This window comes from Oxyura jamaicensis, chromosome 1 (genome assembly GCF_011077185.1).
Source record: "Oxyura jamaicensis isolate SHBP4307 breed ruddy duck chromosome 1, BPBGC_Ojam_1.0, whole genome shotgun sequence".
NCBI lineage: Eukaryota > Metazoa > Chordata > Aves > Anseriformes > Anatidae > Oxyura > Oxyura jamaicensis.
Genome location: NC_048893.1, coordinates 14,683,245 through 14,695,685, shown reverse-complemented (window position 1 = coordinate 14,695,685; position 12,441 = coordinate 14,683,245). Strand labels below are relative to the sequence as shown.

The 12,441-nt window shown below is 43.0% G+C and overlaps 1 protein-coding gene across 1 annotated transcript in view; it reads left to right on the top strand.

Moving 5' to 3' along the window:
* Positions 1-1,782: 1,782 nt before the first annotated feature.
* LAMB4 (laminin subunit beta 4) overlaps positions 1,783-12,441 on the top strand; it is a 44,246-nt gene continuing 33,587 nt past the window's right edge. Inside the window, 9 exon segments of the mRNA XM_035343189.1 lie at positions 1,783-1,806; positions 2,867-2,902; positions 2,904-2,925; positions 4,459-4,616; positions 7,758-7,893; positions 9,046-9,119; positions 9,785-9,973; positions 10,483-10,546; positions 11,088-11,302. Coding sequence (XP_035199080.1) covers positions 1,783-1,806; positions 2,867-2,902; positions 2,904-2,925; positions 4,459-4,616; positions 7,758-7,893; positions 9,046-9,119; positions 9,785-9,973; positions 10,483-10,546; positions 11,088-11,302 — 918 coding nt within the window.

The window sequence follows — 12,441 nt, the reverse complement described above, 5'->3', positions numbered from 1 at the left end:
ATAATAATCAACATAATATAAATTTAAATAAATAATTGATCTTTTATGAATACTAAAAAAAAATGCAGATTAAATTAGCCTGAAAAGTGTCTTGTAGGTAATTTCTACATTAACTTGTAGAAGATAATTTCCAAAAATCTAGGTATATGCATTATTACTGCTAGAGTGAACACTCAAAGTAAAGGTAGAAGATACATAGCACTGAACAGTACAATATGATTAAAGAGCAACTCCCTGTTTTTTGTTTGTTTGTTTTTCTGTTTTTTGTGTGTTTTTTTGAAAGAATAGGAACTACCAAAAGAAAAGAAGTTATTATTATATAAAACATATATTTTACACATTTAGAAAACCTTTTATTTGAAGATGTGATGCTTTACAGACAACTGTGAATTAGGCCTTACTAGCAGTCAGAAAAAAAGCTGATAACAAATATATTAAAACCAAATATATGTATCCAGGAGGGTCTGCTGTTCTGAAAATTGAAATTAAAGTGACACAGATTTTGGTAAAGACATCAAAAAATGGTTTTAAGCACAAGCAGGTGAGTGCCATCCTGGAGCTGCTCCATCACAGAGCTTCTCATGATGGCGGGGTAGGCCTCACCACCCTGCCCGTGCTTGCCGGTGAGGGTAGTCACAGGCAGAACATGCTGAAATTCAATGCTGTGACTGTATCTCAAGCTGCCAGGGTGTCTTTAGCTTTAATTTTAAAAATAAAATAAATATACATAAGTAAAAATAAATAAAAAGAGTTCATGCCATTGATCCAGAGCTTTAGCTAAATTGCAGCTGGCTTGATATGTCCACGTGGGCTTTGATCACGGCTTTTGGGTGGGGACATTTACAATCACCTCAAAACCAAAACCAGGTCCTTTCAGACGCTTTGCACCCCTGCTGTGAGGAGGAGTCCTTTAGACCACGCTCAGTTAAACCACTGCCACTGGACTTCTGATGCAACGCAAAGGTGAAGACTTCAAGGTATGGGTGCAAAACAGAACAATTCAACAGTTGTTCAGTCATACAACAATTAGAGGGTTGTTTTTTAAGAATCCCACTCTTCTGAGTTGTGTGAACTTTTTCTGCCTGTCACTGTGTTCATTCACTGCTTGTACTTGCTAATGCCAGAAGCCCCGGCAGAATGACTTCACAAATCACCCCCTTGGCAGGTTGCAGGCCAGGTCTCATTCGCACCTACACCTCGGTGCCTCGGGGGACGCGTGATCTTGTTCGGCTGAAGTGCTCAGGTATGCCTTTACTTGCTTCTCTCATTCTGTGCTGTTCACTTCGAGCTGAAACACTTGGCTGTCTGAAATACAGGTAAGACATCTCCGCTATTTCATTTTCCTGCTAAGCGTGGAACTGAAGTATTGTTGGGGTTTTGCTGGTCTTTGTTTATCTGTTAAAGTGAGCTATGTATAAAGAACATCATTGGTGTGGAGTATGACTGGGACATGTAACCACCAAGATGGGTAGATTGCTCCTGCTGGATACCCATGTTTTACTGCAGTGCTGTCACAATGGTTGCATTTAAGGTCATCTCTGAGTTTGTTCATTATTCTCACAGACTATGAAATTTGAAGTCCATCTTAGTAGGACATTTTCTTTGTTCTGCTTGATACTGTCTTGGCTGCCAGTTCTCTCTGTAGACAGGGGAAAAGGTGCAGCTGCATGATGCTAGCCAGCATCATCTCACTGTAGCACACCAGGCTCTCCGTGGTTGTGGCAAATGACAGAAACCAAACGAGAATGAAATTCTGGTGGCCCCTTATAGCTTTCTCTACCTATGGTTGTTGAAACAGCCATGCAGGTATGGCTATTCTCCCGTGTACTGGATGGGACTGTGTGAAACAAGCCTATGTGGAGCCTGTAAAATCTGGAATACTTTAAATGCCTTTGTTTCTTAAGTGACGAGTTCCTCTACTCTGACACACTGGGGCATTTCATTTTAGCTCATGCAGGGAGGGTAGTGACAGCTGAATGAAGGTGAGGAACAGGAATAGAGCCAAGAAGCAGCACGTTGTGTGTGCTAGCATGGGGACACCTCAGGAAACAGCTGCATCAGGACACGCTGGTCCCGCTGATGCCTACAGATGAAGACAGAAATGGAAGGCACAGATTTGGAGTCAGGCTGTGGTTTGGGAGCTCTACTTGGTGGCTGGATGCTGGGTCATCTTTTCCACCCATGGCTGCCTTCTGTTTTTCTAATAGAGATTTTGTGTTGGCAAGTCCTATCTTCTTACATGTGGTAGGAGGAAGGATGTGAAGTAAATACCACAATAAGCCTGCCTTGGGTTCCAGCTGAGGACTCCACTATATAAGTATTTTGCACTGATACTGACATTACCCATTTTTCCTCACTGTACTTAAAGATCCAGTTACAGTTTTGTCTCTGACAAGGCCAAAATTTGTAGCACCTGACTTCAAGCATTTATTGGTAGCATCTACATTAGGACCTCTGGCTTTGTTTGAAGTCAGTGCAAAGAAAGAAGAACGTCCAGAGAAGGGGTTAGATGTCCTCAAACAGCCCTGTTGAATCTAGTTAGGATTAAATAGCTGATATTCAAATACTACAATATTTTTGCTGATAGCATTTTTTTTTTTATTATTTCAAACTATCTGAATATGTTTTTATGATCTTCTGCTAAAGCATATGGGAGGTGTCCCTCTGATCCCATTCTGAGCACTGAAAACTCTGTCATGAGAAATTTCTGCTAGAACAAAATCATAACCAGGGTTTCCTTTCAATCGTGATGGTTTTTATTTTGTTCCTTCATTTTGCTGAAGGATAGTCCTGCAGAAGCCCATGCACAAGGCGTGCCCTTGTGCGGCAGAGCACTGTGTGACCCGCCAGGACTTCTCTTCATCAGACCACCCTGAGCTCCACACAGAGGCATGAGGCTTGGGCTGGCCCTGCTGTCGCTTCTCAGTAAGTACGCATGTTACAGTCATTCTAGCCAATTTTGAAATACTAACACATCCTTTATGTGTCTCTCCAAGATTTTGCTAGAGTACTTCTTTTATATACACTATTAAAATGCATGTGATAGTGAGCCCTTATTCCCCACTCTGCTGCCTCGGAGCTATGAGTGATGTGAAAGCTTTACATACAAAAAGATACACATTGTGATTGAATCTGAAACAGGTCCTGAAGTGGGCGATCAATGCCTGCTAACAGCTAATACATAAATAAAGAATAATAAATAAAGATAAATAAATAAAGAAAATAATAAAATAAATATGGATAAATAAATGGATAAATAAAGAAAGGCAAGCCAACCATACATATGCATTGTTTTATACTTAATGAGTCAAGCTTCATTGATTGCCTGAAGTATAGCGTGAGCCACAAACTGAAATCTGGATGTTGCAGCAGTTTGTACAACCATTCCTAGTAAATAATGCGTATTTACTGCTGTAATTGCGTTATTGCTCCTCATGTCCCTGTGGGATCTTCGCATATTGATTCTATTTTTTTTAACTGCACTTTTTATAACAAGTTGAGCCAAGTAAAGCTGAGCAGATAAAGCCTCCAAGGTACCCATTCCTTTTCAGGGTTTCAGGACAGAACTTGTTTAAAAGGACAAGCCCTGTAAGGGAAGTCTTGACATAATGAAAAAAAAAAATTAAATTCTTGTCAAACAAACCAAAAATAATCACAATTATTAACAGAACCCTGAATTATTCTGATTAATTATTAATGACCATTCCATGGGTTCTGAACAGAGGGTGCTGGGACTGGATCAGGATGTTCATTGCAGATCACCAGAAAATCATAAGGACCCCTGTCTTCATACCTGTACTCAGTTCCATCAGTACAACTGGGACAACTCAGCAGAAATCAGCAGAATGAATCAGAATCTGGTTCTGCTGACAAAGTCAGAGAATCACAGAATGGTTTGGGTTGTAAGGGACCTTAAAGACCCTTTCCAACCCTCTGCCTTGGGCAGAGATACCTCCCACCAGCCCAGGTTGCCCAAAGCCCCATCCAGCCTGGCCTTGAACACCTCCAGGGATGGGGCATCACAGCTTCCCTGGGCAGCCTGTGCCAGGGCCTCATCACACTCGTAATAAGGAATTTCTTCTTTTCTTCCTATCTAAGTCGATTGTAATGCCTGTGATTCTGCTGCAGTAGTGCTGTCTCTGAGTATACCAGGATCGGACACATCATATGTTATTACTCCTAGCAGACCGGCATGTTTGATGAGCAATAGAGTGCAGATTATTTAAGTTTTAGCATAAATTTGCAATATGCTAGGTGTATTTTTTTTCATGATTTTGCAGCAGGTGTGTTCATGAGCAAAGCTCCTCTAGGTTCAGAGAGGATATGATTAAGTACAAAAAGAAAATAGACAAAGAATTTACTTTTATGCTGATGTCAGAACATAACTGTTTTTCTCCAGAGAGTATTGCTGAGTACATGAACTAATTTCAACTGTCTCTGATTTTCTTCTATGCTCAGTGCGGATAAGACCCCAGCAGGCACAGGATGATTGTGGTGCTGGGTCCTGCCACCCAGCCATTGGGGACCTCCTCCTGGGTCGCAGCAAGCAATTAACAGCCTCATCGACCTGTGGGATGAAGAGCCCTCAGAAATACTGCATTATAGGCTACCTCGAGGTTGGTTTGCTCTTCTTTTTCAGTAAACTGATCTCTGCTTACTAATGATGTTCTTGTCTGTAAAAGAAGTTGACCAGACTGTGAAGCTTCTACTGGAGTTGTTTGAATAATCGTGAGACAGCATGAAATATGCCTGGTGTAAGGCTGTGCCTTATTGCAGCACATATGGAGGGTTTGGCGAAAGCAGCACACAGCCTTCCCAGTGATACACAGTTTCTCCAGAGGGAGAAATATCCATGATGCAAATGAGCACGGGGTTTTCTGAGTCAGCTTTGGTCTGCCAGTCTTTCCCTGCTCGGAGATGAAGACCACAGTTTGTGTGTGTGTGAGTGCTTAGCAGGATGAACGTGGTCCTTGACATCTCTGTGTTGAGGGACACATCCCATGCAGTGCTGAGACCTGAGGCAGCCCGTTAAGAGATTCACACTGCATCCTCTCATGTTGTTTGATCTGAAGGAAGACCAACACTGATGAAAGCTAAAAAGCCCTTTCTGGCAGAGGAAAAGCTGCGGTCTTTGGCCTTGTGGGTAGGTAGGCAAACACAAAATGTGGGCAATTAAATGGATCCCTCTTGGGGAAGCCGCTGTGGAGACCCTGTGGGTCCACTGAACTTGTGGGAACACTGTCCAGCAGAAACAGACTCCCTTGCAGCACATCCTGGAGGACTTGGCCCCACTGAGCTAATAAATTCTTGCAAGCAGAAGTATTTTCACTAACTACCATTTGTAGGCTAAAGAGGAAGTTAATAAAATGTCACTTCATTTATAAGCAATTGAAAATACTTAGTTTATGACCTTTTGGCAAAGTGCTGTGACACATCTACAGTGTAAAGCTCTGCCATACTGAGATGACACCAAGCACTGCTCCAAGTTACTCAAGGCAACTTCATTTTTCTGCAAAATGTAAATATCTTTCTCCCCTTCTGAAAGATCACTTGAGCTGCTCTTCACTCTTTGCAGTTTTTCCCCAGGTTGTTTGAACAAATGGATCCTGGGCACTGAATTGCTGGCTATGCTCTGAGCCTTGGTGCAGCTTGGTAGTGAGGCACAAGGAGTCGTCTCTGAGATGTTGCATTTCTGGCCCTTGGCTGTACGGCTGCCTTTTTTGTCTTTTTAAAAGGAGATCAAAGAGTGGTAAAAAAATAATATTTTCACTTGCCTGTACTTATCCTTTGTATTATGTAAATACAGACTCGAAAAGGAACAGCTGTTCCTGCAATAATCCCTGTGATTTAATGCTGCCTTGATGCATCTTCACCCTCAGTGACTGTCTCCTGAAGACAACGAGAGTTACAAGTCCTGCTGCTTCCCAGAGATGTTTTTATGTTCTAGCAATGCAATCTGCTGTACCAGCTCCCCTTAAACATGCGTGCCACCTAAAGAATATAGGGAGTCCTGCTGAAATCAGTTCTCTTTCCCGCCAGCACACTCTTGAACACTTTGCTGGAAGCAAGCCAGGAAGCTTCACGCCTTGCGAAGTCGAGTTCTTCCTTCCCAGATTCCCCTCCCGATGACCTGTGCCATGACAAGAGCACTGTGACAAGAGCAGTCCCAGCGTGTGGAAGTTTGTCAGTCAGCGTGGCAAGCTGCTGAAAGCCCAGGCTTGGTTAGGGTGTTTAATGAAAATTCAGATTGAAAAAAAAAAAAAGAGTTTTACTTCTTTGTGTTTGAAAAGAAGCACTTTAAATAATTGTCAGTCTTACTTCGAATAACGTCTCTATTTGTTTCTAAATGTAGGTTAAGTGGGTTTTGGCCCTATGATTGCATGTTATGTTTAGAAAAGAAAAGAAAGAGAACGCGGTGCTGAGGAGAGTGTAAAGCTGCGTGCTTCAGGGGCAGATGGGATCTGGCAGACCTGCCTACGGGGACATGCACATGCTTGTCATTTGGGGCACAGAAAGGTTGTTACGGTGCAACCTTAAACATAAGTTGAATGAGTGTCATACTGAGTGTGTCTATATAAGCCAGAGCGTGGGTGTGCACCGTCCTGCCAAATGCTGAGATAACTGGAGCTCTCCTTACCCGAGCTTTGTAAAATGAGATGACTGAGTATTTTTTGTGCTTCTGTCTTGTCTTATAAATTGTATTTTCATCATAGGCCGCGAAGTGCTGTGTAGAATGGCTAAATATGACATACATTTATCGTAATATTTAAGTATATATTTATTGTAATATTTAAAACTCATGGATCATAGCACACCTGCAAACCTCTATATGTTTATTCATTTAAACGTGAATAATTCCTAGGTGATTTCATAATACATGAAAGCTGCCACTTGGCCAAGCTGATCTAGTGGGTAGCACCCCTGCCTATGGCAGGGGGCTGGAGTTAGATGATCTTTAAGGCCCCTTCCAACCCAAGCCGTTCTATGATACACATGCAAACTGTTCCTAGCATTTCCCTGCACATCCTGAGCGTGCTGGGTGGGCACTTCTGCCCCAGTCCCTTTCCAGTCATTTCCAGCCTGGCCTCTGACCATTTCCAGCCACTGACCTTGACTTTGTGCTTTCATCTGAATCCCTGGCAGCCTCAGCCAAGGCGCTGAATCCGTGCCTCCTCCTTCTTCCCCTGCAGGGTGCTGGGCTATGCCTAGCTCCCTGCTGCCTGCCTGCTGTCACACTCAGCTTGTGCTGGTCCACGCAGCTCTGCAAGGTTCATCTGCCCAGCTGGCATGTTCACCTTGTCACCTCTCCTTGTGTCTTCCCTGTCATCCTATTGACATCCCACTTTTCCTCCTTTGCGTTGTTTTTAAGCTTTTCCCACTCCACACTGCCTACAGAAGGCACTGGCAGTGTTTTGGGTGGTGGTGTCAGCCCAAACCACTTACATTTTACCTGGATCCAGACTTGCTTTCCACTTGCACAATTGTACCTGGCTGCTGCTCCTAGCAACACCTCCAAGGTGCAAGGAAATGTGCAAAAAAGAGAGAAACAAACAAACAAACAAACAAACATATGAATGATGTAGTGAATGTTCCTCTTCAAGGCTTCCTCAGTCCCTGAAGGATCCAGTCCTCCCTTGCATCCCCTCTGCAATCCTGCTCCAGGCCAGAACCTGCAATCACAGAAATACGTGTACATCCACCTGATCTTTAGAGAAGAGATGAAACTTATCCTTTATCCTGCTTGTTTTGTTTTCTAGGCTGAACAGAAGTGCTTTCTCTGTGATTCCAGATACCCATACAATCCCTATACGCAGCACAACAGTCACATGATTGAAAACGTTATCACAACTTTTGAGCCTGATAGGAAAAAAAAGTGGTGGCAGTCAGAAAACGGTAAGTTTCATCGATGAAACGTGGTTAGATTCACTTCCGTAATTGTTATCCACCACTTGGCCTTCATGAAGACCACGTGTACTCTTTGATTCAGCAGTACAAGGTGCATTTGCCTACAGATGCATAGTGACAGAGTAGGCAAAGCACAAAGACCCATTTAACACAAGTAGTGCTTGCAGTAAAAAGTACTCATATTTTAGTGAATAATTAAATAAAGCCTGGCTACCAGCACCCTTATATTGCCCATGTTAATTTTGTTACAAGCTTCTCCATAGTAGTTCTCCACTGACATCAATTTATATATTCTTGCATCTTCTCTGTGAAGGCATAATAGGAGGAATATCATTTACTCTATCTTATTTGGCATACAGTGAATGTATGTTTGACTATTTGGAAATTAGGCATAGAAAAATTAAAATTATGTTGCCACTACTTTGTGTATCCAACTAAAAATTCCTAAGTCTTCTTTTTTCATGATGTTTACCAAGGAACTGTCACCAGTGTGTGGCACCACACTATATAGAGCTGTGGGCCAGCTGTGAAAGGATTCTTCCTTGCTCTCCTCATCTTTCCTCTGGGTCTCATGCATAGCCTGGTCAGCAGGAGTCCAAGGATGGTGCATGCAGATGTGAACAGTGATATCAGCTGAGCTCCTGCAACTCTCTACAGAGAATGTGTGAATTGTTTTTGTTTGTTTGTTTGTTTGTTTAATCTATGTCTGTTGCACTTTTGGAAAATGTCTGGAGTGGTAGCTTTGCTCATGACACTTTCAGGTCTGTCGATATAGAAGGGTTTAAAAGATCAATTTAGCACGAAGAAAACCCCATATTTTGTATTGTTTTGCATTTCTGTCAGAAATAAGCAAATCATTTGAGTGGAATTAAGAAAAATCTAAGTGGTTACCAAAAGACATGAACCCAGAACCCATCACCGTCATCTACAGTCTGAATGGTCTGAGCAGGACCTTCAACCGTTTCATGCAGCCTCTGACTCACAGCATTGTGGGTCCCACTCTGGGTTTCTGCTCACAGGATGCCCCAAAGAGCATGGCTGTTGTGCTGGAAAAAGGCATCTTTAAATCCCCCAAGGAAAGCTGCCTTAGCAGCCCCTCCAACGTGTGTGTTGTGCTCTTCATTTTCATTCTCTTTTCAGGTATTGACCATGTCAGCATCAGACTGGACCTAGAAACTTTATTCCAGTTCAGCCACCTTATCCTGACCTTTAAGGTACTACATGCATATCTTTTACCGGAGCTTTCATGTAATTTTATACACTAATTATTTAACCACAGGAATAATTGCTTAGAGAAGCAGTGAAAGCATCATCTTTAGAGGTTTGTAAGAGCAGGTTAGATAAACACCTGTCAAGTATGGTTATAGTTGATCCTGCCTTAGGGGAGGTGGATATACTGAATGGCTTCCCATTCATGTGCCTTCTGGTCCTATTTTCTATAAATCCAAGAACTACAGCTAAAAAAAAAATATGCAACATTAAGCCCAAACATTTTAGGGCATTTCTGAACTGAGGCTGCTCTTTCAAGTTTAATTCAGTCTTCTTATGCATACCCATTATGATCCATCCAGATGGTTGCACACTTTTTTTCTACAGAATTCCTACACTGTTAATGTAGATTTCCTTATTTAGAAAGCAATCTTCTACCTCTATGAAAGGTTGCCCTGCCCTTTTGCTTATGAGGTTTGTATGAGGAATTTAGCTTCTTTAGAGACTCCTGTAACCAGCACAGTATTCCCGTAGTGCACCTGCAAGCTCACAAGCACAGAATTTTAGCTGCAACTGTTGGCGTCCCCCAAGCAGAAATGTCGGTACAACTGACATGTCTTATGAATACCTGGTTAAGGAATTCTTGAAATAATGTGTGTTTTTTTTTCAGACATTTCGGCCTGCAGCAATGCTGGTTGAACGCTCCACTGACTTCGGACAGACCTGGAAAGCATTTAGATATTTTGCACAAGACTGTGCAGCTTATTTTCCCAACATCTCTTCTGGTCCAGCAAAGGGTGTGGGGGACGTCATTTGTGATTCAAGATATTCAGACATCGAGCCCTCCACTGAAGGCGAGGTATTGCTAAGAATCTGTGTTTGAGATCATATGTGGCTAGTTTTCTGGAGCTGAGGGACTCACTTTTGTACCCATCAGATCCACTTGTACAAACCCTGAGACGTGAAGTGCTATTGGCTTTACTGAGTAGGAGGGAAAGAAAACCACAGTGTTTTACTCTAATTTTCACATCCAAATGAACTCGTAAAACAACTTGTGCAAAGCCTTATAGTGCTTTTTCCTGGTTTCCAAATTAATGTGAAAGTCCCCCCTCATCAGAGTTCCTTAGCCTCTGTGGCTGAAGGGCACACACCTAATCCTGACTCATCAATCTGCCAAAAAGGCTTTTTGCCTCGCAAAGCCAGGCTGAAGGAGTGAGAGTACATGCTGCACCAGGACCACCACCTGGTTTTAAGTTCTATGGTATCTGTAAAGTGCAATCAGTATCTAATGGGTCTCGGGTAACAGACTTTATGTCCAAAAAAAATAGCTTCCATGACTTATAGAGCTATTTTTAATTTGTTTTGCAGGTTGTCTTAAAAGCTTTGGATCCCAGCTTTGAAATAGAAAACCCATATGTGCCATATATCCAAGGTAAGAACAGTGCAGGTTTCCTCTGAAGATACTTTGCTGGTGTTGCTTGTTTTGTACACTGAGAGGGTCAAAAGCTCAGCTGCTGTAGATCAGGGATATTGAAAATTAATCCCTAAAGATCATAGGGAGACATCTGTATTAAAAAATAAAATGGGCTGGCCTTGTCCCCTAGCCCAGTAGGCAAACAGCCCAGCTCTGCACAGATCCATGCAGCTGTGCTATGTTTCCCTCAGGGACCAGGTGGCCTAGTCCTCACTACCTTTTGGGAGCAGCCCTGGAGCTCTGCATGGGCCCAGGAGGCACTGGATGGGGAGACACAGCTTGGCCGGGCCAGGGCTGTGCCAGGGAAGGTCCATAACACTTATTTAGCTGTGTGCCAGGACAGTGTCCGTGCCCCAACACTGTGGGTTACTGGTCATGACCAGTATTCATTTTAACTATTTCTTCAATATGGGGGAATTACTGGATGTTCAATGCAAGCTGAAGATTTGACCCTCTTCATTTTCAAGTGAACTTGGGCTCTTGATTTCTTTTCCTCCAGAGCTCATTACGATGACAAACCTAAGGATCAATTTCACTAAACTCCATACTCTCGGGGATGCTCTGCTTGGAAGAAGGCACAGTGACCCCCTCGAGAAGTACTACTACGCTGTCTATGAGGTGGTTGTGCGGGGCAGCTGCTTTTGCAATGGGCACGCCAGCCACTGTGAGCCCGTGCAGAATCTGCGGGGTGATGCCTTCCATCAGCCCGGGATGGTATGTCGTTAACACTGTCTCCTACAAGGGCAGTCCCTACCTGATATTCTGGGGGAAGGAAGGGATGAAAGGAGGGAGGGAGAGGAAGGAAGGTCCCTGATGGCCTTTGGATTGACCATTTGCAGCTCCAATGCACAGCTTCTTCCTTTAGAGCTCTGGGTCAGATAGCTCGGAAGACGTGTCTTTGTTGGCACCAGTAAGGTGTTTCAAAAGCAACCAGGTCGTGACATGTTGAGAAAAGCAGCAAAATACCAGAGCTGTAATGGTGCAAAGATAACGCGGTAAGTAGCCTGTGCTGTGTGCGGACTTGACCGGCTGCTCACTGGGTGCATTCCACGCACGCTCCAGCTGGGCTCAGGGGCTCTGCGGCAGAGAAGGAGATGCTGGCACACAGAATGGCTGATAGTGCAAAGCTAACCTATGAGAAAAGGATTATTAAAAAATTTAGGAACATTATTGCAAATTCTTTCTGGGAACAAGAGTGTTTTGTTTCTTTTTTTTTCCCTGTATTTCAGTATAGAAACATGTAGGGAGAGATACACAGAAATAAAAAAGTTGAAGTCTCCACTGGTATCACTAGAAGTGTTTTTTTTTTTTTCCTCATTGTTGCTCAGCAGCTTTAAAACTGGTTAAAGTTTACAGGTATTCTCCAGACCTCTCGCTCAAATAAATGAGCATTTTGTCAGCTGAGGGAGCCAAAGAGCTTTGAATTTCCCTGATCTTGCTGGCGTACCTCAAGCAGATTATTACTGACTAGATTTGCAGATAAGCCTTTTAACATAGCATAAGCAGCTCAGGAGGGGCTATATTCCTTCTTATGAATACAGATATAATTCCTGGAATGATAACACTTGATTTAGTAGTTCCTGCTGGAGATTAGTGGTCATTTTGTAGCATTAAGACTTGCACTAGTAGAGAAAGAGAAGATCACTTTGAACCTATTACTTAAGGTAGGCAACAGAGCCATCAGGAACAGGTTACTCCAGCAGATGTACAGAAAACATCATTTTGATCCACATCCACATCTGTTTCACCTGGGAGAGGAGAAGATGCTTTTATATTTCCCTTCAAATTTCACAAAACGGAAAAGAGTTTTCCCTTCCCTTCCCTTCCCTTCCCTTCCCTTCCCTTCCCTTCCC